The sequence below is a fragment of the Oncorhynchus mykiss genome, chromosome 26, assembly GCF_013265735.2.
Source record: "Oncorhynchus mykiss isolate Arlee chromosome 26, USDA_OmykA_1.1, whole genome shotgun sequence".
NCBI classification, from domain to species: domain Eukaryota; kingdom Metazoa; phylum Chordata; class Actinopteri; order Salmoniformes; family Salmonidae; genus Oncorhynchus; species Oncorhynchus mykiss.
The window spans coordinates 8,963,655-8,990,535 of NC_048590.1; the positions used below are offsets into that span (position 1 = coordinate 8,963,655).

The following is a 26,881-nucleotide window of genomic DNA, read 5'->3' on the forward strand; positions in this document are numbered from 1 at the left end:
GGAATGAGTTTGACACTCAACTATAAAGTACATAGTTGAGTTGTACAACAAAGTAGAAGGGGTGGAACCAAACGTCATACTTCTAGTAAAAGTTAAAATATCTTAAAAGAAAATGACTCAAGTAAAAGTCACCCAGTAAAATACTATTTGAGTAAAAGTCTCAATGTATTTGTTTTTAAATATACTTAAGTATTAAAAGTAAATGTAATGGCTAAAATATACTTATGTATCAAAAGTAAAAGTATAAATCATGAAAATAAAAATAAATTAAGCAAACCAGGGGATAGCCAAGGGCACACTCCAACACTCCGACCATAATTTACAAACAAAGCATTTGTGTTTAGTGAGTCCTCCAGATCAGAGGCTAGTAGGGATGACCAGGGATGTTCTCTGTTTAGTGAGTCCTCCAGATCAGAGGCTAGTAGGGATGACCAGGGATGTTCTCTGTTTAGTGAGTCCTCCAGATCAGAGGCAGTAGTGATGACCAGGGATGTTCTCTGTTTAGTGAGTCCTCCAGATCAGAGGCAGTAGGGATGACCAGGGATGTTCTCTGTTTAGTGAGTCCTCCAGATCAGAGGCTAGTAGGGATGACCAGGGATGTTCTCTGTTTAGTGAGTCCTCCAGATCAGAGGCTAGTAGGGATGACCAGGGATGTTCTCTGTTTAGTGAGTCCTCCAGATCAGAGGCTAGTAGGGATGACCAGGGATGTTCTCTGTTTAGTGAGTCCTCCAGATCAGAGGCAGTAGGGATGACCAGGGATGTTCTCTGTTTAGTGAGTCCTCCAGATCAGAGGCCAGTAGGGATGACCAGGGATGTTCTCTGTTTAGTGAGTCCACCAGATCAGAGGCAGTAGGGATGACCAGGGATGTTCTCTGTTTAGTGAGTCCTCCAGATCAGAGGCAGTAGGGATGACCAGGGATGTTCTCTGTTTAGTGAGTCCTCCAGATCAGAGGCAGTAGGGATGACCAGGGATGTTCTCTGTTTAGTGAGTCCTCCAGATCAGAGGCAGTAGGGATGGACCAGGGATGTTCTCTTGATAAGTGTGTGAATTGGACCATTTTCCTGTCCTGGAAAAAATATAAATAGGTAAGTACAGATACCGAAAAAACGATCCAAAACTATTATTTAAAGTATTTTTACTTAAATACTTTACACCACTGCAAAGTAGACATATTATGTCGATCAAAAACAGTAATGTTCAACATGAAAGCATTTCAATAAAATAATACATCACGGATTTGTTTCACGCTGTAGTATTAAGATAAACAGACATTAGATACGGTGCTTATGGTACGTTTTTTTCACGCAGGTGGCTACGTCATCGTTTCCCACCCCGGAAGTCCCGTTAACGGCAGAGCGGGTGCAGGACCACATTAACACAGGACTATGGCTAGCAACGTGTGGAGGTCAATGGTAAGAAAATGCCGTTTGTCAGCGTAAAGATAATCGAATGTAACTTGGCCACGTATTGGATTTATGTTTGGGTGATGTAAGTTCGTGTTCGGATGACTTTGTCGGTTGTATAATGTTGTTTCCATGGGTTTTCTGTGAGGCCTTTTTACTGTGCGTGTGTCCTTGTCCTGCTACTACCGTAGCGAGCTATGCTATTAACCAACCGCTTTTTTATCCGCCTAATGCTTGACAAGTCACATTTCGTGTTTGTCAATATGTTTTCTGATTCAATCACACTCGACTAGAGATAGTGTGTGTGGATGTTGTTGTGATACGTTATCTGCGCGGTAGTAATTTAACCTTCCGTTTATTGTCCTCCTCCAGCTCTCTCACGTCGTGGGGGCGGCAAAGAGACCGACGGTATGTTTCAGAAGGGGGGTAAGTCAAGGACTGACAAATAGACAAGTCTACACCTGTTTTTTTTTATGAACTTCTCCCTCGTTGACAAAAAGTCTGAAATGATGTAATTCATGATCCAGTGTGTTTAGTGCTAATATGTAATCCCTCTAAAAACAGATTTAAAAGCGGGTTGTGTTCTCTTTACAGCTGCAAACGGTTACGTTAATTCCTGGGGATGGAATCGGTCCAGAAATATCCGTGGCTGTCATGAAGATTTTCGAGTCTGCTAAGGTATGCTGGAAAAGCTATCAAACTCTCTCACACACACACAGCACATTGTAGGGTTAACAGCAGAACATGCCATTGGCATGGAAAGATGGACAGCACATTGAGCCCCAGTCCTTCCTGTACCATTCTGTGTCCTCTCTCTTACCACCCGTTAGGTTCCCATCCAGTGGGAGGAGAGGAATGTGACCGCTATCCAGGGCCCAGGAGGTAGATGGATGATCCCTCCAGACTGTAAGGAGTCTATGGACAGGACCCTGATCGGGTTAAAAGGTAGGTAGCAGTTACAGAGATCCTATGGAAATCTATGGTAGTAGCTACCTGCATGGTCATGATGGACATAGTGTACTGAAGTCAGCTGGAATAAAGAACGTCATGCAGGCGGCATCATAGGGGGTAGTATGTAGGGGTTAGGGGGTAGTATGCAGGGTTCATAGGGGATAGTATGCAGGGGTTCATAGGGGGTAGTATGCAGGGGTTCATAGGGGGTAGTGTGTGGGGGGTAGTATGCAGGGTTCATAGGGGATAGTATGTAGGGGGTAGTATGCAGGGTTCGTAGGGGATAGTATGCAGGGGGTAGTATGCAGGGGGTAGTATGCAGGGGGTAGTATGCAGGGGATAGAATGTAGGGGATAGTATGTAGGGGATAGTATGCAGGGGATAGTATGTAGGGGATGGTATGGAGGGTTTATAGGGGATGGTATGGAGGGTTTATAGGGGATGGTATGGAGGGTTTATAGGGGATGGTATGGAGGGTTTATAGGGGATGATATGGAGGGTTTATAGGGGATGATATGGAGGGTTTATAGGGGATGATATGGAGGGTTTATAGGGGATGGTATGGAGGGTTTATAGGGGATGGTATGGAGGGTTTATAGGGGATGGTATGGAGGGTTTATAGGGGATGGTATGGAGGGTTTATAGGGGATGATATGGAGGGTTTATAGGGGATGGTATGGAGGGTTTATAGGGGATGATATGGAGGGTTTATAGGGGATGGTATGGAGGGTTTATAGGGGATGGTATGGAGGGTTTATAGGGGATGGTATGGAGGGTTTATAGGGGATGGTATGGAGGGTTTATAGGGGATGGTATGGAGGGTTTATAGGGGATGGTATGGAGGGTTTATAGGGGATGGTATGGAGGGTTTATAGGGGATGGTATGGAGGGTTTATAGGGGATGGTATGGAGGGTTTATAGGGGATGGTATGGAGGGTTTATAGGGGATGGTATGGAGGGTTTATAGGGGATGGTATGGAGGGTTTATAGGGGATGGTATGGAGGGTTTATAGGGGATGGTATGGAGGGTTTATAGGGGATGGTATGGAGGGTTTATAGGGGATGGTATGGAGGGTTTATAGGGGATGGTATGGAGGGTTTATAGGGGATGGTATGCAGGGTTTATAGGGGATGGTATGCAGGGGTTATAGGGGATGTTATGCAGGGGTTATAGGGGATGTTATGCAGGGGTTATAGGGGATGGTATGCAGGGGTTATAGGGGATGGTATGCAGGGGTTATAGGGGATGGTATGCAGAGTATATATAGGGGATGGTATGCAGAGTATATAGGGGATGGTATGCAGGGGATAGTATGTAGGGTTTATAGGGGATAGTAGCCTGTAGGGCTCATGGGGAATAGTAGGGATTGAATGGGACACGGCCTTGATGAGAGAGATGTAGTGGTAACATGATTGGTGGGTAAACGATGCAGGAAGCCCGTCTAGAGGTCAGGCGACTGGTGTGGAAGCCCGTCTAGAGGTCAGGCGGCTGGTGTGGAAGCCCGTCTAGAGGTCAGGCGGCTGGTGTGGAAGCCCGTCTAGAGGTCAGGCGGCTGGTGTGGAAGCCCGTCTAGAGGTCAGGCGGCTGGTGTGGAAGCCCGTCTAGAGGTCAGGCGGCTGGTGTGGAAGCCCGTCTAGAGGTCAGGCGGCTGGTGTGGAAGCCCGTCTAGAGGTCAGGCGGCTGGTGTGGAAGCCCGTCTAGAGGTCAGGCGGCTGGTGTGGAAGCCCGTCTAGAGGTCAGGCGACTGGTGTGGAAGCCCGTCTAGAGGTCAACATGTCTATGCTCCAGTACATCCCCGTATTCAGTAGACGCAAACAGAAAACGTTTTGCGTTGGAATATTGGGGAAAGTATTTTTTTCTGCCTGTACATAGTCTTTCACTGTTTGTCTGTTTAATTCCATTTGGTTCCTAATGAACAGTAAACTGGTGTTTTAAAGGCCCAGTGCTGTCAAAAATTAGACTTCTGTGTTTTTTATATATATATATTTCCACACGGAGGTTTGACCAACACTGTGGTGTTTTGAAAATGAGGATAATGTCCTTTTAGAGTAAGAGCTGTTTGAAAAGACCACCTGCAATGTTATGATGGGGTGGAGTTTAGTCTGTCTGGTGATGATGGGATGGAGTTTAGTCTGTCTGGTGATGATGGGATGGAGTTTAGTCTGTCTGGTGATGTTATGATGGGGTGAAGTTTAGTCTGCCTGGTGATGTTATGATGGGATGGAGTTTAGTCTGCCTGGTGATGTTATGATGGGATGGAGTTTAGTCTGTCTGGTAATGATGGGATGGAGTTTAGTCTGTCTGGTGATGTTATGATGGGGTGAAGTTTAGTCTGCCTGGTGATGTTATGATGGGGTGGAGTTTAGTCTGTCTGGTGATGTTATGATGGGGGGGGGTTTAGTCTGCCTGGTGACATCACCTGCAATGTTATGATGGGGGGGGGTTTGGTCTGCCTGGTGATGTTATGATGGGATGGAGTTTAGTCTGCTTGGTGACATCACCTGGAATGTTATGGTGGGGTGGAGTTTAGTCTGCCTGGTGATGTTATGATGGGATGGAGTTTAGTCTGCTTGGTGACATCACCTGGAATGTTATGGTGGGGTGGAGTTTAGTCTGCCTGGTGATGTTATGATGGGATGGAGTTTAGTCTGCCTGGTGATGTTATGATGGGATGGAGTTTAGTCTGTCTGATGACATCACCTGCAATGTTATGATGGGGGGGGAGTTTGGTCTGCCTGGTGACGTTATGATGGGATGGAGTTTAGTCTGCCTGGTGATGTTATGGTGGGCTGGAGTTTAGTCTGCCTGGTGATGTTATGATGGGATGGAGTTTAGTCTGCCTGGTGACATCACCTGAAATGTTATGATGGGATGGAGTTTAGTCTTTCTGGTGATGTTATGATGGGATGGAGTTTAGTCTGCCTGGTGACCTCTGCCAATAACAGCTAGTTTTCAGTTTTCCCCTCACCACTCCGACCAATCCCAGACAGTCCTGAGAAATTGCTCTTTGCGAAGAAGCTATTTTGGTTACCTTTTAAATGATCACAATAAGGTTTTCCGTTGTTATCCAGAAATGATTTGATATTGAGATAAAAAAAAAGGTCTGCGTTGGTCTTTTAACCTCCCCCTCTGTGTGTAGGCCCCCTGAAGACCCCCATCGCAGCCGGCCACCCCTCCATGAACCTGCTCCTCAGGAAGACCTTTGACCTGTACGCCAACGTGCGTCCCTGCGTGTCCATCGAGGGCTACAAGACCCCCTACACCGACGTGGACCTGGTCACCATCAGAGAGAACACTGAGGGGGAGTACAGCGGAATCGAGCACATAGTAAGTCGCTATGGTTACCACGGTCACGTTCAGTAGGAGAGAAATGGGACAAAGTTGTGAGTGAAACCAGTTTTTTGTTTTTTTCCAAATGTGTGGATTTCAAACTGAATCTGTAAAATGCCCACAGCTAACACTGACTACAGAGGAATAGACCAGGGAGCAGTAGCTACAGCTAACACTGACTACAGAGGAATAGACCAGGGAGCAGTAGCTACAGCTAACACTGACTACAGAGGAATAGACCAGGGAGCAGTAGCTACAGCTAACACTGGCTACAGAGGAATAGACCAGGGAGCAGTAGCTACAGCTAACACTGACTACAGAGGAATAGACCAGGGAGCAGTAGCTACAGCTAACACTGACTACAGAGGACTAGACCAGGGAGCAGTAGCTACAGCTAACACTGACTACAGAGGAATAGACCAGGGAGCAGTAGCTACAGCTAACACTGACTACAGAGGAATAGACCAGGGAGCAGTAGCTACAGCTAACACTGACTACAGAGGAATAGACCAGGGAGCAGTAGCTACAGCTAACACTGACTACAGAGGAATAGACCAGGGAGCAGTAGCTACAGCTAACACTGACTACAGAGGAATAGACCGGGGAGCAGTAGCTACAGCTAACACTGACTACAGAGGAATAGACCAGGGAGCAGTAGCTACAGCTAACACTGACTACAGAGGAATAGACCAGGGAGCAGTAGCTACAGCTAACACTGACTACAGAGGAATAGACCAGGGAGCAGTAGCTACAGCTAACACTGACTACAGAGGAATAGACCAGGGAGCAGTAGCTACAGCTAACACTGACTACAGAGGACTAGACCAGGGAGCAGTAGCTACAGCTAACACTGACTACAGAGGAATAGACCAGGGAGCAGTAGCTACAGCTAACACTGACTACAGAGGAATAGACCAGGGAGCAGTAGCTACAGCTAACACTGACTACAGAGGAATAGACCAGGGAGCAGTAGCTACAGCTAACACTGACTACAGAGGAATAGACCAGGGAGCAGTAGCTACAGCTAACACTGACTACAGAGGAATAGACCAGGGAGCAGTAGCTACAGCTAACACTGACTACAGAGGAATAGACCAGGGAGCAGTAGCTACAGCTAACACTGACTACAGAGGAATAGACCAGGGAGCAGTAGCTACAGCTAACACTGACTACAGAGGAATAGACCAGGGAGCAGTAGCTACAGCTAACACTGACTACAGAGGAATAGACCAGGGAGCAGTAGCTACAGCTAACACTGACTACGGAGGAATAGACCAGGGAGCAGTAGCTACAGCTAACACTGACTACAGAGGAATAGACCAGGGAGCAGTAGCTACAGCTAACACTGACTACAGAGGAATAGACCAGGGAGCAGTAGCTACCTCGAATGTTTGTTCAGGATAATAATTTTAATTGGCTGATCCCTCCTACTGACCAGAGGGGAACGCTACAAAACAGAATCAATGAGTTAGCCAGCTAAAAATAACCAGAAATAACAATGGATTTTTTTGTTGTGGGGGGGGGGGGGGGGGGGTTTAAAGAAAGCTATTTCCTCCTACAACAGGACAATGACCCAAAGCACAACTCCAAACTATGTAAGAACTATTTAGGGAAGAAGCAGTCAGCTGGTATTCTGTCTATAATGGAGTGGCCAGCACAGTCACCGGATCTCAACCCTATTGAGCTGTTGTGGGAGCATCTTGACCGTATGGTACGTAAGAAGTGCCCAACAAGCCAATCCAACTTGTGGGAGGTGCTTCAGGAAGCATGGGGTGAAATCTCTTCAGATTACCTCAACAGATTGACAACGAGAATGCCAAAGATCTGCAAAGGCTGTAAATGCTGAACATGGAGGATTCTTTGACAAAAGCAACGTTTGAAGGACACAATTATTATTATTTCAATTAAAAATCATTATTTATAACCTTGTCAACTTGACTATATTTCCACATTTTGTAACTCATTTCATTTTTATTTTGAATGTATGTATTTATTTAACCTTTTATTTAACGAGGCAAGTCAGTTAACCTTTCTGATCTCCCCATCCCGGATCCGGGTTCGTGAATACAGACTCAAGCTCATTACCATAACGCAACGTTAACTATTCATGAAAATCGCAAATCAAATGAAATAAATATGCTAGCTCTCAAGCTTAGCCTTTTGTTAACAACACTGTCATCTCAGATTTTCAAAATATGCTTCTCAACCATTGCAAAACAATCATTTGTGTAACAGTATTGATGGCTAACGTAGCATTTAGCATTAGCATTCAGCTGGCAACATTTACACAAAAAAACAGAAAAGCATTCAAAAAAATCATTTACCTTTGAAGAACTTCAGATGTTTTCATTGAGGAGACTCTCAGATAGCAAATGTTCAGTTTTTCCTGAAAGATTATTTGTTTAGGACAAATCGCTCCGTTTTCTGCGTCACGTTTAGCTATGAAAAAACCCCTGTATCCAGGATTGTGTAAATCTATCAGCAAGCTCATTAGCATAACACAACGTTAACTATTTATGAAAATCGCAAATGAAATGAAATAAATATGCCATCTCTCAAGCTTAGCCTTTTGTAAACAACACTGTCATCTCAGATTTTCAAAATATGCTTCTCAACCATAGGAAAACAATCATTTGTGTAAAAGTAGCTAGCTAGAGTTAGCATTTCGCGTTAGCATTTAGCGTTAGCATTAGCGTTAGCATCCAGCACGCAACATTAACAAAAACATAAAAGCCTTCAAATAAAATCATTTACCTTTGAAGAACTTCTGATGTTTTCAATGAGGATACTCTCAGTTAGATAGCAGATGCTCAGTTTTTCCAAAAAGATTCCTTGTGTATTAGAAATAGCTCCGTTTTATACATCACATTTGGCTACCAAAAAAAATCCATAAATTCAGTCCTCAAAACGCAAACTTTTTTCCAAATTAACTCCATAATATCGACTGAAAACATGGCAGACGTTGTTTAGAATCAATCCTCAAGGTGTTTTTCACATATCTCTTCATTGATACATCGTTCTTGGAAACATGGTTTCTCTCCTGAATCCCAGGAGAAAATGCCTGCACCTGAAGATTACGCACAAATTTAGACAAAGGACACCGGGCGGACCTCTGGAAAATGTAGTCTCTTATGGCCAATCTTCCAATGATATGCCTACAAATACGTCACAATGCTGCTAAGACCTTGGGCGAACGACAGAAAGTGTAGGCTCATTCGTTGCGCAATCACAGCCATATAAGGAGAGAATGGAAAACAGAGCTTCAGAAATTCTGCTAATTCCTGGGTGATGCATCATCTTGGTTTCGCCTGTAGAATGAGTTCTGGGGCACTTACAGACAAAATCTTTGCAGATTCTGAAACTTCAGAGTGTTTTCTTTCCAAAACTGTCAAGAATATGCATAGTCGAGCATCTTTTCGTGACAAAATATCGCGCTTAAAACGGGAACGTTTTTTATCCAAAAATGAAATAGCGCCCCTAGAGCTCTAACTGGTTAAAAACAAATACTTATTATCAATGAAGGCCTAGGAACCTGGGTTAACTGCCTTGTTCAGGGGCAGAATGACAGATTTTTTACCTTGTCAGCTCGGGAATTCGATCTTGCAATGTTTCGGTTACTAGTCCAACACTCTAACCACTAGGCTACCCTGCCGCCCCTCCACTCTAACCACTAGGCTACCCTGCCGCCCCTCCACTCTAACCACTAGGCTACAATGCCGCCCCTCCACTCTAATCACTAGGCTACCCTGCCGTCCCTCCACTCTAACCACTAGGCTACCTGCCGTCCCTCCACTCTAACCACTAGACTACCTACCACCCCTCCACTCTAACCACTAGTCTACCTGCCACCCCTCCACTCTAACCACTAGGCTACCTACCACCCCTCCACTCTAACCACTAGACTACATACCACCCCTCCACTCTAACCACTAGACTACCTGCCACCCCTCCACTCTAACCACTAGTCTACCTACCACCCCTCCACTCTACCCACTAGACTACCTACCACCCCTCCACTCTAACCACTAGACTACCTACCACCCCTCCACTCTAACCACTAGACTACCTGCCACCCCTCCACTCTAACCACTCTAACCACTAGTCTACCTACCACCCCTCCACTCTACCCACTAGACTACCTACCACCCCTCCACTCTAACCACTAGACTACCTACCACCCCTCCACTCTAACCACTAGACTACCTGCCACCCCTCCACTCTAACCACTCTAACCACTAGTCTACCTACCACCCCTCCACTCTAACCACTAGACTACCTACCACCCCTCCACTCTAACCACTAGACTACCTACCACCCCTCCACTCTAACCACTAGACTACCTACCACCCCTCCACTCTAACCACTAGACTACCTACCACCCCTCCACTCTAACCACTAGTCTACCTGCCACCCCTCCACTCTAACCACTAGGCTACCTACCACCCCTCCACTCTAACCACTAGACTACATACCACCCCTCCACTCTAACCACTAGACTACCTGCCACCCCTCCACCCCTCCACTCTAACCACTAGTCTACCTACCACCCCTCCACTCTACCCACTAGACTACCTACCACCCCTCCACTCTAACCACTAGACTACCTACCACCCCTCCACTCTAACCACTAGACTACCTGCCACCCCTCCACTCTAACCACTCTAACCACTAGTCTACCTACCACCCCTCCACTCTACCCACTAGACTACCTACCACCCCTCCACTCTAACCACTAGACTACCTACCACCCCTCCACTCTAACCACTAGACTACCTGCCACCCCTCCACTCTAACCACTCTAACCACTAGTCTACCTACCACCCCTCCACTCTAACCACTAGACTACCTACCACCCCTCCACTCTAACCACTAGACTACCTACCACCCCTCCACTCTAACCACTAGACTACCTACCACCCCTCCACTCTAACCACTAGACTACCTACCACCCCTCCACTCTAACCACTAGACTACCTACCACCCCTCCACTCTAACCACTAGACTACCTACCACCCCTCCACTCTAACCACTAGACTACCTGCCACCCCTCCACTCTAACCACTAGACTACCTGCCACCCCTCCACCCCTCCACTCTAACCACTAGTCTACCTACCACCCCTCCACTCTAACCACTAGACTACCTACCACCCCTCCACTCTAACCACTAGACTACCTGCCACCCCTCCACTCTAACCACTAGTCTACCTACCACCCCCCCACTCTACCCACTAGACTACCTACCACCCCTCCACTCTAACCACTAGACTACCTACCACCCCTCCACTCTAACCACTAGACTACCTACCACCCCTCCACTCTAACCACTAGACTACCTACCACCCCTCCACTCTAACCACTAGACTACCTACCACCCCTCCACTCTAACCACTAGACTACCTACCACCCCTCCACTCTAACCACTAGACTACCTGCCACCCCTCCACTCTAACCACTAGTCTACCTACCACCCCTCCACTCTAACCACTAGACTACCTACCACCCCTCCACTCTAACCACTAGACTACCTGCCACCCCTCCACTCTAACCACTAGTCTACCTACCACCCCCCCACTCTACCCACTAGACTACCTACCACCCCTCCACTCTAACCACTAGACTACCTGCCACCCCTCCACCCCTCCACTCTAACCACTAGACTACCTACCACCCCTCCACTCTAACCACTAGACTACCTGCCACCCCTCCACCCCTCCACTCTAACCACTAGTCTACCTACCACCCCCCCACTCTACCCACTAGACTACCTACCACCCCTCCACTCTAACCACTAGACTACCTACCACCCCTCCACTCTAACCACTAGACTACCTACCACCCCTCCACTCTAACCACTAGACTACCTACCACCCCTCCACTCTAACCACTAGACTACCTGCCACCCCTCCACTCTAACCACTAGACTACCTACCACCCCTCCACTCTAACCACTAGACTACCTGCCACCCCTCCACTCTAACCACTAGACTACCTACCACCCCTCCACTCTAACCCCTAGTCTACCTGCCACCCCTCCACTCTAACCACTAGACTACCTGCCACCCCTCCACTCTAACCACTAGACTACCTACCACCCCTCCACTCTAACCACTAGACTACCTACCACCCCTCCACTCTAACCACTAGACTACCTACCACCCCTCCACTCTAACCACTAGACTACCTACCACCCCTCCACTCTAACCCCTAGACTACCTACCACCCCTCCACTCTAACCACTAGACTACCTACCACCCCTCCACTCTAACCCCTAGTCTACCTGCCACCCCTCCACTCTAACCACTAGGCTACCCTGCCGTCCCATCGTGTATGTTTTCATGGAAAACAAGGACATTTCTAAGAGACCCCACACGTTTGAACGGGTAGTGTATGTTCATCAACTTCTCTCTCCAGTTCTCCTTCTTTGTTCACTTAGTTTTTTTTTTCAACTAAAAGGTTTTATATGTTATTCCTACATATCTGCTGTCTTAATTTGATCACTCTGTCGCATAATGTTTTGCAGGTACTGCTAACTTGTAGTGTATTCAATGTTTAAAAAGGCTTCCAAAGTTTGACATTTCCAATTTCAGACTTGATTTGCCCAAATAAAAAAAATTATATACCCTTAGAAAAAATGTAAATTTTAAAATAATAATCCACATAATCATTTCCTGTTGCTGCAGGATTACTTTCCTGCTGGGGGAAACTGGTCAAATTAAGATGGCACATCTGGAATTTCTTGATGTCACTTCCTTTACGGTGAAATCCTATTGTTTGTAGTTGTCACCTCAGGCTGAGAGTACTTCTAGTTCTTCCACTCACGGTGATGTTATGAATACCTTTTCATACGTCTTCTCTTCCAGTTTCATTGTTCCAGTTCAATTGTTTTTTAAAAAAGTAGCTCAGTTGTCTTTCCCAGTTGTTACCGTCCCTCCAAAACCATTTTGACCAAAGTAGGACATTTAGATATTGTATTCTGTATGATGTAATTAAGTCCTCTATTGTTTGATTTAGGCTACGGTGATTGTCTTCTTCTCTTGTAGATCGTTGACGGCGTAGTTCAGAGCATCAAACTCATCACGGAAGACGCCAGTCGACGTATCGCCGAGTACGCCTTCGAGTACGCCAGAAACAACCAAAGGAACAGCGTCACGGCCGTTCACAAAGCCAACATCATGTAAGTCTCTCCAGCTCCAGAATCAAACGGACGGTGGAATCTTACAAATTGTACTTTTTAAATGTTTTTATTGTGCCGTTGTGGATCATAAAATAAAAATGAGAAGCAAATGTCGACTAAATGTATGATCACCATGGGTCAATTACAAGTCAAAACAGAATGATAAGAATGATAAGAATGCTAAGTACAACATATTTAACAGATGTTATCGCAGGTGCAGAGAAATGCTTATTTGTTCCAACAGTGCAGTAACACCTAGCAGCACAAATGATACGCACACATATTAAAAAAATATATTAAAGAAATGAATAAAATATCAGAACGAGCACATCGAATGGCACCAATATTCAGGCATTAAACTTATTAACGTGCCCGGTGTGTTTGGATGTGACCAGGAGGATGTCGGATGGGCTGTTCCTGAGGAAATGCAGAGAGGTGGCTGAGAACTTCAAGGACGTCAAGTTTACTGAGATGTACCTGGACACCGTGTGTCTCAACGTATGTGCCCTCCTTTACACTATCCTTCCTACGTGACGCTGTTTTGATGCGTATCACATTCTCCGTCTAAAAGCCTGATTTTTACAACTACCGCGTCAATCGAAAGGCCGCTCCCGTCTGCGTGTTTCCGCGCACCTCCCTTTTGAAAGGGGACCGTGCGGATGCAGAGATTTGACCATGCCGACGGGAGTGGAAGTTCGATATTGCATCATTCCGTTGGCGCAGACCTAGCAGATGACCCGGAAGCAGAAGGTAGAAATTAGACTTAATCGGGTTCTCATGTTGGAGATGGAAACGTGGGGCTTAATCAGGTTCTCTTGTTGGAGATGGAAACGTGGGGCTTAATCAGGTTCTCTTGTTGGAGATGGAAACGTGGGGCTTAATCGGGTTCTCTTGTTGGAGATGGAAACATGGGGCGTAATCGGGTTCTCTGGTTGGAGATGGAAACGTGGGGCGTAATCGGGTTCTCTTGTTGGAGATGGAAACGTGGGGCGTAATCGGGTTCTCTTGTTGGAGATGGAAACGTGGGGCGTAATCGGGTTCTCTTGTTGGAGATGGAAACGTGGGGCGTAATCGGGTTCTCTTGTTGGAGATGGAAACGTGGGGCGTAATCGGGTTCTCTTGTTGGAGATGGAAACGTGGGGCGTAATCGGGTTCTCTTGTTGGAGATGGAAACGTGGGGCGTAATCGGGTTCTCTTGTTGGAGATGGATTCATGGGGCTTAATCGGGTTCTCTGGTTGGAGATGGATTCATGGGGCTTAATCGGGTTCTCTGGTTGGAGATGGAAACGTGGGGCGTAATCGGGTTCTCTGGTTGGAGATGGAAACGTGGGGCTTAATCGGGTTCTCTGGTTGGAGATGGAAACGTGGGGCGTAATCGGGTTCTCTGGTTGGAGATGGAAACGTGGGGCTTAATCGGGTTCTCTGGTTGGAGATGGAAACGTGGGGCGTAATTGGGTTCTCTGGTTGGAGATGGAAACGTGGGGCTTAATCGGGTTCTCTGGTTGGAGATGGAAACGTGGGGCGTAATCGGGTTCTCTGGTTGGAGATGGAAACATGGGGCTTAATCGGGTTCTCTGGTTGGAGATGGAAACATGGGGCTTAATCGGGTTCTCTGGTTGGAGATGGAAACATGGGGCTTAATCGGGTTCTCTGGTTGGAGATGGAAACATGGGGCTTAATCGGGTTCTCTGGTTGGAGATGGAAACATGGGGCTTAATCGGGTTCTTTGGTTGGAGATGGAAACATGGGGCTTAATCGGGTTCTCTTGTTGGAGATGGAAACGGGGCTTAATCGGGTTCTCTGGTTGGAGATGGAAACATGGGGCTTAATCGGGTTCTCTGGTTGGAGATGGAAACATGGGGCTTAATCGGGTTCTCTTGTTGGAGATGGAAACGGGACTTAATCGGGTTCTCTTGTTGGAGATGGAAACGGGACTTAATCGGATTCTCTTGTTGGGGATGGAAACGGGGCTTAATCTGGTTCTCTTGTTGGAGATGGAAACGGGGCTTAATCTGGTTCTCTTGTTGGGGATGGAAACGGGGCTTAATCTGGTTCTCTTGTTGGAGATGGAAACGGGACTTAATCTGGTTCTCTTGTTGGAGATGGAAACGGGACTTAATCAGGTTTTATTGTTGGAGATGGAAACGGGACTTAATCTGGTTCTCTTGTTGGAGATGGAAACGGGACTTAATCTGGTTCTCTTGTTGGGGATGGAAACGGGGCGTAATCTGGTTCTCTTGTTGGGGATGGAAACGGGACTTAATCTGGTTCTCTTGTTGGGGATGGAAACGGGACTTAATCTGGTTCTCTTGTTGGAGATGGAAACGGGACTTAATCTGGTTCTCTTGTTGGAGATGGAAACGGGACTTAATCTGGTTCTCTTGTTGGAGATGGAAACGGGGCTTAATCTGGTTCTCTTGTTGGGGATGGAAATGGGGCTTAATCTGGTTCTCTTGTTGGGGATGGAAACGGGGCTTAATCTGGTTCTCTTGTTGGGGATGGAAACGGGGCTTAATCTGGTTCTCTTGTTGGAGATGGAAACGGGGCTTAATCTGGTTCTCTTGTTGGGGATGGAAACGGGGCTTAATCGGGTTCTCTTGTTGGGGATGGAAACGGGGCTTAATCTGGTTCTCTTGTTGGGGATGGAAACGGGGCTTAATCTGGTTCTCTTGTTGGGGATGGAAACGGGGCTTAATCTGGTTCTCTTGTTGGGGATGGAAACGGGGCTTAATCGGGTTCTCTTGTTGGGGATGGAAACGGGGCTTAATCTGGTTCTCTTGTTGGGGATGGAAACGGGGCTTAATCTGGTTTTATTGTTGGGGATGGAAACGGGGCTTAATCTGGTTTTATTGTTGGGGATGGAAACGGGGCTTAATCTGGTTCTCTTGTTGGGGATGGAAACGGGGCTTAATCTGGTTCTCTTGTTGGGGATGGAAACGGGGCTTAATCTGGTTCTCTTGTTGGAGATGGAAACGGGGCGTAATCGGATTCTCTTGTTGGGGATGGAAACGGGGCTTAATCTGGTTCTCTTGTTGGGGATGGAAACGGGGCTTAATCTGGTTCTCTTTCTTGATGGAAACGGGGCGTAATCGGGTTCTCTTGTTGGAGCGGAAGATGGAAACGGGGCTTAATCAGGGTTGTCATGGTGAATGTTTCAGATGGTGCAAGACCCCACCCAGTTTGACGTCCTGGTGATGCCCAACCTGTATGGTGACATTCTCAGGTCAGTTACTATTTACTATTTGCATGTATCTATATTAATTCATCGCTATTGAATGCAATTTGTTTTAAGCTATTAATTCAAACATTAAATAGCTTAGCAGAGTTTGGTCTTATTGGGCCTAATACTGTCTTTCATGTGTTGCGCTAATGTGACTAGATGATTCTGCTAACTAAAGGCTGAGGCTGCTACTACAGATAGAGGCGTGTGTCATGTATTGCAGTGATCTGTGTGCTGGACTTATTGGTGGTCTGGGAGTCACTCCCAGTGGAAACATTGGTGCCAATGGAGTCGCCATTTTTGAATCGGTTTGTCTCGCTCTTTACTTGGCTGTTTTTATAATATGTTTAGCTACTCGTGTCTCAACTGTTTTGATAAAACGCAAGGCTTCTTGTCCTGTAAAGTCTATTGTGCAATAGATAATAACTAAACATGTTTGTGTTTTGTTGACTTCCCACCCTTTTCAACAAAACCATTTTTAATACGAGACGTCATATTTCAATAAGTTGTCCATTTCTAATGGATGTGCGGAAGCTTGTTCCAGTGTTGAGAGTAGTAGACCTTTTAAACCAAATCAAATGTATTTATATAGCCCTTCGTACATCAGCTGATATCTCAAAGTGCTGTACAGAAACCCAGCCTAAAACACCAAACAGCAAGCAATGCAGGTGTAGAAGCACGGTTTTAACATTGTCCCCTCTACCCCCTGTGGTATCTAGGTCCATGGGACGGCCCCCGACATAGCCGGTCTGGACATGGCCAACCCTACGGCTCTGCTGCTCAGTGCTGTGATGATGCTGCGTCACATGGGCATGCACGACTACGGCAAGAAGATCGAGACCGCCTGTTTCGACACCATCAGAGACAAGAAGGTGGCTTTAAAAAAAATTACAACATTATTACCCCCAATAGTGACTATTGTGGCTCTTGCATATCGGTGCCGGGAATACATTTGGAAAGTGGAGGTGCCCCGGCTGGGGGGGGAGAAGTAGTGGTACTTCCTTGTTCTTGGAGGACCGCTCAGTCTGCTCTTCTTCTTCTCTGATGCCAGATTTATATGGTGGATGTCTGGCTAGTTGGTTTACAATATGTTGTCTCCCCTGGACACCACACCTCCTTCCGGTTGCCAATGCTCGTATAGATTTTTTTTCTTCTGTAGATCGAACATAACAGATTTTTGTTCAGTTGGTCATTGTATGCAAAAAAAATGAATTAATTGGGCTGTTTTTCTATCCTCTCCCAGGTGTTGACCGGGGACCTTGGTGGGAAGTCGAAGTGCTCAGAGTTTACAGAGGAGATCTGCCGTAGAGTGCGAGACATGGACTGAAAACGACGACTGTTGATTTTCTGAAGACTTCATAATAATTCAGCCGCTGCTTTGAACTCCTAAAGACTCTGGGGGGCGTTCCAGGTTGTCAGTACCGCAGTTACGATGCAGCTGCATATCTTAGATTACTATATTATTATATTGATGTAGGTTCCTGAGAATGGACAATTCTCCAGGTTTTCTAGAAATAGAAATTAAATAATTTGTGCAGTGTGACTGAAATAAATCACCACCTGGAACGCGCCCTACATCGATGGGTATTCACTCTTAAGGTGTATTTAAGCACAATTTTACTCACGTGATCATTTCATGGGGCAAACTTCCCCAAAGTTACACTTGCCTCTATACTACGTGGCACTCCACCTGTGTTGTCCGGCAGTGGTTCTGATCGTTGCTAGTTTTATTTTTTTAATGGTTAATGTAATGCTAACAGCTTCAATGTACTCTATTTATTGTTACCAGTCGGGTTCCTGTGCATGAATGGATTGTATTGTACCAGCGTCTCATGTCATGTCTCTCTTTTCTGTTTCGAGATCCATACATAAAAACTTGATTACATGACTTTAAAGCCTGCTGTCTCATTCTTCCTGTTAACAGGTACAGTGTATTGTTGTTCCAATAGTTGGATTCATTTTTAACCGGGATTGGATTACTTATTCTCTTATTCTCATTCTCTCAGCCATTTGTGTTTATGGCAGGGTAACTTTTACCTACATTTGTCAGCTGATTTCAGTCTGCGTCCTCATTGTTACAGTATTACTACCAATCTGGCAACCCAGATGAGAGGATGCTTCCGGTTGTCGCTCGTCGCCACAGACAAAATAGGCTTTTATAAAAAAATTATGAATAAAAAAAAGTAGCTGTTTGGTCTTTTAATTTAGGGTTAAGAATAAGGTTTGTAGTGTGGGCTAGGTTTAAAATCAGATTTTTTTTAGAAACATTTGAGAAATAGTCTAGTGTTTATAAATAATGAGTTTGTGGCTGTGGTAACCAGTGACTACCACGCTTCCGTCCTATCTTCTGTTCCGCCTATTCTGTGTGACGTCATTAAACTAACGCCTTCTCGTTTCCCCCTGTACTGTTACTGTACGGTTACTTAGTGTAACGAAGAGGTGTAGCCAGCAGCGAATAGCAGCTACAAACTGTTTGCTACGGTCCAGACATTTATATCAGATTTCGGGAAGAAAGAAGCGAGGGTGGAGAGATGGCGAAAACCTATGATTACCTTTTTAAATTGCTTCTCATCGGGGACAGCGGTGTCGGCAAGACATGTCTCCTCTTCAGATTCAGCGAAGATGCGTTCAACACTACCTTCATATCAACAATAGGTCCGTTTCTCTTTCTACAATTGAGTGGGTTTTTTGAACAACGGCATGCTGCTGAAAATGCTACATTACATATGACAAATCTACTGTATGCTGTTGACAGATAGTGGGACGAATTCGCGACAGGAAACGGGCCTAGAAGCATCATCTTGTGCCAATTCAGATATAGTAAATGGTTTTATTACATTGAATTGTCTCTTATGTTTTATACTGTAGGCCTGGTTGTATCACCCTGCTAACTCTGTATTTGTGAGCTAAGCTGTCATCTATTTTCATGGGCTCATATTTGTGACCTGTTGGCTGTCAGACCTTTTGATTGTCAGCTGTAAGGGGGGGCTCATGAATGGCACTGACAGTATTCCTGACCAGGGCTTTGTTTTATCAGACAAAGAACATAACATTATACCGGTAACTGCCAAAATAATGGAAACACTTGAGTAAATGAGGGATACAAAGTATATTGAAACACAGGTGTGGTTCCTGAGTTAATCAATTAACTATCCATCATGCGTTGGGTCATGTATGAAAATGCTGGGCAGGCCATTATTTTGGCTACCATGGCTATGCCCCCATAGGGCTGGAGTGGTCACTGAATGGTTATATGAGCATGAAAATGATGTAAAACCATAGGCCATGGCCGTCTCAGTCACCAAATCTCAACCCAATTGAACACTTACGGGAGATTCTGGAGTGGTGACTGAGACCAGCGTTTTCCACCACCATCAACAAAACACCAAATTATGTAATTTCTCGTTGAAGAACGGTGCCTCATCCCTCCAATAGAATGGTGTCTCATCCCTCCAATAGAATGGTGTCTCATCCCTCCAATATTACGGTGTCTCATCCCTCCAATAGAATGGTGCCTCATCCCTCCAATAGAATGGTGTCTCATCCCTCCAATAGAATGGTGTCTCATCCCTCCAATAGAACGGTGCCTCATCCCTCCAATAGAATGGTGCCTCATCCCTCCAATAGAACGGTGTCTCATCCCTCCAATAGAATGGTGCCTCATCCCTCCAATAGAATGGTGCCTCATCCCTCCAATAGAACGGTGTCTCATCCCTCCAATAGAACGGTGTCTCATCCCTCCAATAGAACGGTGTCTCATCCCTCCAATAGAATGGTGTCTCATCCCTCCAATAGAACAGTGTCTCATCCCTCCAATAGAGAGTTCCAGACACTTGTAGAATCTATGAGGAGGTGAATTGAAGCTGTTCTGACTGGTGGTGACCCAACGCCCCTATAAACACACTTTATGTTGGCGGTTTCTTTATTTTGCCAGTTACCTGGAGTTATTGTCTGTGCTACATGTCCATGGTTTTAGACGTGTCTGTGTTCTGGGGGTGTAAATGGACCCTAAACTAGAGGTGATGTATGTATTTTTACCTCAGGAGTAGTTTGACTATAGGTGGATTTACCAGATGTATTTCTCCATAGAGAGACAGATCACTATGGCGATGTTGAGGGGGCGGGGGGGGGGGGGGTTTCTTGTGTTATTAGAAATCTTATTTTGACATGACGGACTTTCAGTTTGAGTGTGAAATTAGGAAACCCCCTTCACTGCTCCTTGACTTTCAGTTACCTTTTGGGTGGGTGGCGTTTTCATCGTATGTGTACTTCTCAATCTCAACGATGATCAATTGGAAAAGCACCCAGGTTCTGTTTATGACACACAGGTTCAGAGAGAGCACACATTTTATACTTTTCCACCTTCGTAAATAAACTGAGTGTACATGGGACACACACACACAGACACACACACACACAGACACAGACACACACAGACACACACACACACACACACATACACGTAAAGGACACATGCTGCTTGCTAAGCGAGTACCACTTTCTCCCAATTCGGCCCATACCTGGCGAGAACTTGGGAAGCGTCTTACTGTTCGGCGCCACGCAAAAAGCGAGCTATTCTCTGGCACAAGTGGAGACACTTCAGACTGAGGAGTAGGTTTCACACATCCCCATGTGCAACACACACACACACACACAAACCCCTGTAAGTGTGGAACATCACTTTTCTGAACCTTCGACATCACTTTCTACTCTGTCTTGAAAACGAAGTCACCATTACTCCCAAACAACTGATCCTCATCGGTCGTCGTTCCTCAAAACGTTAGTCTGTATTGTTTGTGAACTAGGCCAACAGAAGACAAAAAAGCAGCAGTAGTATGGTCTCACTCTCGTCGTTAATGAAGTGAATGTTACCAGCGCTGAGGTCATTCCTGTGAGTAGAATAGAATACCAGGAAGGTGTTCATTACTTCAGACTGGGGAGTTCGTCCCAAATCACTCCCTATTCCCTTTTATAGTGCACTACCTCTGACTGGAGTATCGTATGGCTCTGGTCAAAAGTAGTGCACTGTGTAGGCCATTTGGGACGCAAGCCTGGGTTCTGCTCTAAGGCTCACCCTGGGACTCTGTTGAATAGAAACAACAACATGGAGCTTTGAGACTCTGTTGAATAGAAACAACAACATGGAGCTCTGAGACTCTGTTGAATATAAACAACAACAACATGGAGCTCTGAGACTCTGTTGAATAGAAACAACAACAACATGGAGCTCTGAGACTCTGTTGAATAGAAACAACAACAACATGGAGCTCTGAGACTCTGTTGAATAGAAACAACAACATGGAGCTCTGAGACTCTGTTGAATAGAAACAACAACAACATGGAGCTCTGAGACTCTGTTGAATAGAAACAACAACATGGAGCTCTGAGACTCTGTTGAATAGAAACAACAACATGGAGCTCTGAGACTCTGTTGAATAGAAACAACAACATGGAGCTTTGGGACTCTGTTGAATAGAAACAACAACAACATGGAGCTTTGAGACTCTGTTGAATAGAAACAACAACATGGAGCTCTGAGACTCTGTTGAATAGAAACAACAACAACATGGAGCTCTGAGACTCTGTTGAATAGAAACAACAACAACATGGAGCTCTGAGACTCTGTTGAATAGAAACAACAACATGGAGCTCTGAGACTCTGTTGAATAGAAACAACAACATGGAGCTCTGAGACTCTGTTGAATAGAAACAACAACATGGAGCTTTGAGACTCTGTTGAATAGAAACAACAACATGGAGCTCTGAGACTCTGTTGAATAGAAACAACAACAACATGGAGCTCTGAGACTCTGTTGAATAGAAACAACAACATGGAGCTCTGAGACTCTGTTGAATAGAAACAACAACATGGAGCTCTGAGACTCTGTTGAATAGAAACAACATGGAGCTCTGAGACTCTGTTGAATAGAAACAACAACATGGAGCTCTGAGACTCTGTTGAATAGAAACAACAACATGGAGCTCTGAGACTCTGTTGAATAGAAACAACAACATGGAGCTTTGAGACTCTGTTGAATATAAACAACAACATGGAGCTTTGGGACTCTGTTGAATAGAAACAACAACAACATGGAGCTTTGAGACTCTGTTGAATAGAAACAACAACAACATGGAGCTCTGAGACTCTGTTGAATAGAAACAACAACATGGAGCTCTGAGACTCTGTTGAATAGAAACAACAACATGGAGCTTTGAGACTCTGTTGAATAGAAACAACAACATGGAGCTCTGAGACTCTGTTGAATAGAAACAACAACAACATGGAGCTCTGAGACTCTGTTGAATAGAAACAACAACATGGAGCTCTGAGACTCTGTTGAATAGAAACAACAACAACATGGAGCTTTGAGACTCTGTTGAATAGAATAGAAACAACAACATGGAGCTCTGAGACTCTGTTGAATAGAAACAACAACAACATGGAGCTTTGGGACTCTGTTGAATAGAAACAACAACAACATGGAGCTTTGAGACTCTGTTGAATAGAAACAACAACATGGAGCTCTGAGACTCTGTTGAATAGAAACAACAACATGGAGCTCTGAGACTCTGTTGAATAGAAACAACAACATGGAGCTCTGAGACTCTGTTGAATAGAAACAACAACATGGAGCTTTGAGACTCTGTTGAATAGAAACAACAACAACATGGAGCTCTGAGACTCTGTTGAATAGAAACAACAACATGGAGCTCTGAGACTCTGTTGAATAGAAACAACAACAACATGGAGCTTTGAGTCTCTGTTGAATAGAAACAACAACATGGAGCTCTGAGACTCTGTTGAATAGAAACAACAACATGGAGCTTTGGGACTCTGTTGAATAGAAACAACAACAACATGGAGCTCTGAGACTCTGTTGAATAGAAACAACAACATGGAGCTTTGGGACTCTGTTGAATAGAAACAACAACAACATGGAGCTCTGAGACTCTGTTGAATAGAAACAACAACATGGAGCTTTGGGACTCTGTTGAATAGAAACAACAACAACATGGAGCTCTGAGACTCTGTTGAATAGAAACAACAACATGGAGCTCTGAGACTCTGTTGAATAGAAACAACAACAACATGGAGCTCTGAGACTCTGTTGAATAGAAACAACAACAACATGGAGCTTTGAGACTCTGTTGAATAGAAACAACAACAACATGGAGCTTTGAGACTCTGTTGAATAGAAACAACAACATGGAGCTCTGAGACTCTGTTGAATAGAAACAACAACAACATGGAGCTCTGAGACTCTGTTGAATAGAAACAACAACAACATGGAGCTTTGGGTCTCTGTTGAATAGAAACAACAACAACATGGAGCTTTGGGACTCTGTTGAATAGAAACAACAACAACATGGAGCTCTGAGACTCTGTTGAATAGAAACAACAACATGGAGCTCTGAGACTCTGTTGAATAGAAACAACAACAACATGGAGCTCTGAGACTCTGTTGAATATAAACAACAACATGGAGCTTTGAGACTCTGTTGAATAGAAACAACAACAACATGGAGCTTTGAGACTCTGTTGAATAGAAACAACAACAACATGGAGCTCTGAGACTCTGTTGAATAGAAACAACAACAACATGGAGCTCTGAGACTCTGTTGAATATAAACAACAACATGGAGCTTTGAGACTCTGTTGAATAGAAACAACAACAACATGGAGCTTTGGGACTCTGTTGAATAGAAACAACAACAACATGGAGCTTTGAGACTCTGTTGAATAGAAACAACAACATGGAGCTTTGGGACTCTGTTGAATAGAAACAACAACAACATGGAGCTCTGAGACTCTGTTGAATAGAAACAACAACAACATGGAGCTCTGAGACTCTGTTGAATAGAAACAACAACATGGAGCTTTGAGACTCTGTTGAATAGAAACAACAACAACATGGAGCTCTGAGACTCTGTTGAATAGAAACAACAACATGGAGCTTTGAGACTCTGTTGAATAGAAACAACAACAACATGGAGCTCTGAGACTCTGTTGAATAGAAACAACAACATGGAGCTTTGAGACTCTGTTGAATAGAAACAACAACAACATGGAGCTTTGAGACTCTGTTGAATAGAAACAACAACAACATGGAGCTCTGAGACTCTGTTGAATAGAAACAACAACATGGAGCTTTGAGACTCTGTTGAATAGAAACAACAACATGGAGCTCTGAGACTCTGTTGAATAGAAACAACAACAACATGGAGCTTTGAGACTCTGTTGAATATAAACAACAACAACATGGAGCTCTGAGACTCTGTTGAATAGAAACAACAACAACATGGAGCTTTGAGACTCTGTTGAATAGAAACAACAACAACATGGAGCTCTGAGACTCTGTTGAATAGAAACAACAACATGGAGCTCTGAGACTCTGTTGAATAGAAACAACAACATGGAGCTCTGAGACTCTGTTGAATAGAAACAACAACATGGAGCTTTGAGACTCTGTTGAATAGAAACAACAACATGGAGCTCTGAGACTCTGTTGAATAGAAACAACAACAACATGGAGCTCTGAGACTCTGTTGAATAGAAACAACAACAACATGGAGCTCTGAGACTCTGTTGAATAGAAACAACAACATGGAGCTCTGAGACTCTGTTGAATAGAAACAACAACAACATGGAGCTTTGAGTCTCTGTTGAATAGAAACAACAACATGGAGCTCTGAGACTCTGTTGAATAGAAACAACAACATGGAGCTTTGAGACTCTGTTGAATATAAACAACAACATGGAGCTTTGAGACTCTGTTGAATAGAAACAACAACATGGAGCTTTGAGACTCTGTTGAATAGAAACAACAACATGGAGCTTTGAGACTCTGTTGAATATAAACAACAACATGGAGCTTTGAGACTCTGTTGAATAGAAACAACAACAACATGGAGCTTTGAGACTCTGTTGAATAGAAACAACAACAACATGGAGCTCTGAGACTCTGTTGAATAGAAACAACAACATGGAGCTCTGAGACTCTGTTGAATAGAAACAACAACAACATGGAGCTTTGAGTCTCTGTTGAATAGAAACAACAACATGGAGCTCTGAGACTCTGTTGAATAGAAACAACAACATGGAGCTTTGGGACTCTGTTGAATAGAAACAACAACAACATGGAGCTCTGAGACTCTGTTGAATAGAAACAACAACATGGAGCTTTGGGACTCTGTTGAATAGAAACAACAACAACATGGAGCTCTGAGACTCTGTTGAATAGAAACAACAACATGGAGCTTTGGGACTCTGTTGAATAGAAACAACAACAACATGGAGCTCTGAGACTCTGTTGAATAGAAACAACAACATGGAGCTCTGAGACTCTGTTGAATAGAAACAACAACAACATGGAGCTCTGAGACTCTGTTGAATAGAAACAACAACAACATGGAGCTTTGAGACTCTGTTGAATAGAAACAACAACATGGAGCTCTGAGACTCTGTTGAATAGAAACAACAACAACATGGAGCTCTGAGACTCTGTTGAATAGAAACAACAACATGGAGCTTTGGGACTCTGTTGAATAGAAACAACAACAACATGGAGCTCTGAGACTCTGTTGAATAGAAACAACAACATGGAGCTCTGAGACTCTGTTGAATAGAAACAACAACAACATGGAGCTCTGAGACTCTGTTGAATAGAAACAACAACAACATGGAGCTTTGGGTCTCTGTTGAATAGAAACAACAACAACATGGAGCTTTGGGACTCTGTTGAATAGAAACAACAACAACATGGAGCTCTGAGACTCTGTTGAATAGAAACAACAACATGGAGCTCTGAGACTCTGTTGAATAGAAACAACAACAACATGGAGCTCTGAGACTCTGTTGAATATAAACAACAACATGGAGCTTTGAGACTCTGTTGAATAGAAACAACAACAACATGGAGCTTTGAGACTCTGTTGAATAGAAACAACAACAACATGGAGCTCTGAGACTCTGTTGAATAGAAACAACAACAACATGGAGCTCTGAGACTCTGTTGAATATAAACAACAACATGGAGCTTTGAGACTCTGTTGAATAGAAACAACAACAACATGGAGCTTTGGGACTCTGTTGAATAGAAACAACAACAACATGGAGCTTTGAGACTCTGTTGAATAGAAACAACAACATGGAGCTTTGGGACTCTGTTGAATAGAAACAACAACAACATGGAGCTCTGAGACTCTGTTGAATAGAAACAACAACAACATGGAGCTCTGAGACTCTGTTGAATAGAAACAACAACATGGAGCTTTGAGACTCTGTTGAATAGAAACAACAACAACATGGAGCTCTGAGACTCTGTTGAATAGAAACAACAACATGGAGCTTTGAGACTCTGTTGAATAGAAACAACAACAACATGGAGCTCTGAGACTCTGTTGAATAGAAACAACAACATGGAGCTTTGAGACTCTGTTGAATAGAAACAACAACAACATGGAGCTTTGAGACTCTGTTGAATAGAAACAACAACAACATGGAGCTCTGAGACTCTGTTGAATAGAAACAACAACATGGAGCTTTGAGACTCTGTTGAATAGAAACAACAACATGGAGCTCTGAGACTCTGTTGAATAGAAACAACAACAACATGGAGCTTTGAGACTCTGTTGAATATAAACAACAACAACATGGAGCTCTGAGACTCTGTTGAATAGAAACAACAACAACATGGAGCTTTGAGACTCTGTTGAATAGAAACAACAACAACATGGAGCTCTGAGACTCTGTTGAATAGAAACAACAACATGGAGCTCTGAGACTCTGTTGAATAGAAA

At 44.5% G+C, this 26,881-nt stretch overlaps 2 protein-coding genes across 3 annotated transcripts in view; both read left to right on the plus strand.

Annotated features, from left to right (window-relative positions):
- The first annotated feature begins 1,287 nt into the window (after window positions 1-1,287).
- On the plus strand, window positions 1,288-17,969 carry LOC118944396 (isocitrate dehydrogenase [NAD] subunit alpha, mitochondrial). 2 transcript variants are annotated; one of them, XM_036963208.1, is made up of 11 exons: window positions 1,288-1,413; window positions 1,777-1,830; window positions 1,999-2,082; window positions 2,235-2,349; window positions 5,496-5,683; window positions 12,728-12,861; window positions 13,257-13,359; window positions 16,020-16,084; window positions 16,305-16,389; window positions 16,801-16,953; window positions 17,325-17,969. In XM_036963208.1, exons 1-11 carry the CDS (start codon window positions 1,387-1,389, stop codon window positions 17,406-17,408), a joined length of 1,092 nt encoding a protein of 363 aa, XP_036819103.1. In that variant the 5' UTR covers window positions 1,288-1,386; the 3' UTR covers window positions 17,409-17,969. The 2 variants fall into 2 exon arrangements, with proteins under 2 accessions (XP_036819103.1, XP_036819104.1); XM_036963209.1 differs by having other exon boundaries at window positions 1,299-1,413; window positions 1,777-1,812.
- A 491-nt stretch (window positions 17,970-18,460) lies between these two features.
- LOC118936595 (ras-related protein Rab-8B) overlaps window positions 18,461-26,881 on the plus strand; it is a 33,373-nt gene continuing 24,952 nt past the window's right edge. Inside the window, exon 1 of the mRNA XM_036963210.1 lies at window positions 18,461-18,736. Within this exon, the coding sequence (XP_036819105.1) occupies window positions 18,613-18,736 (124 nt within the window). The 5' untranslated portion in view covers window positions 18,461-18,612. The remainder of the gene's footprint in view (window positions 18,737-26,881) is intronic.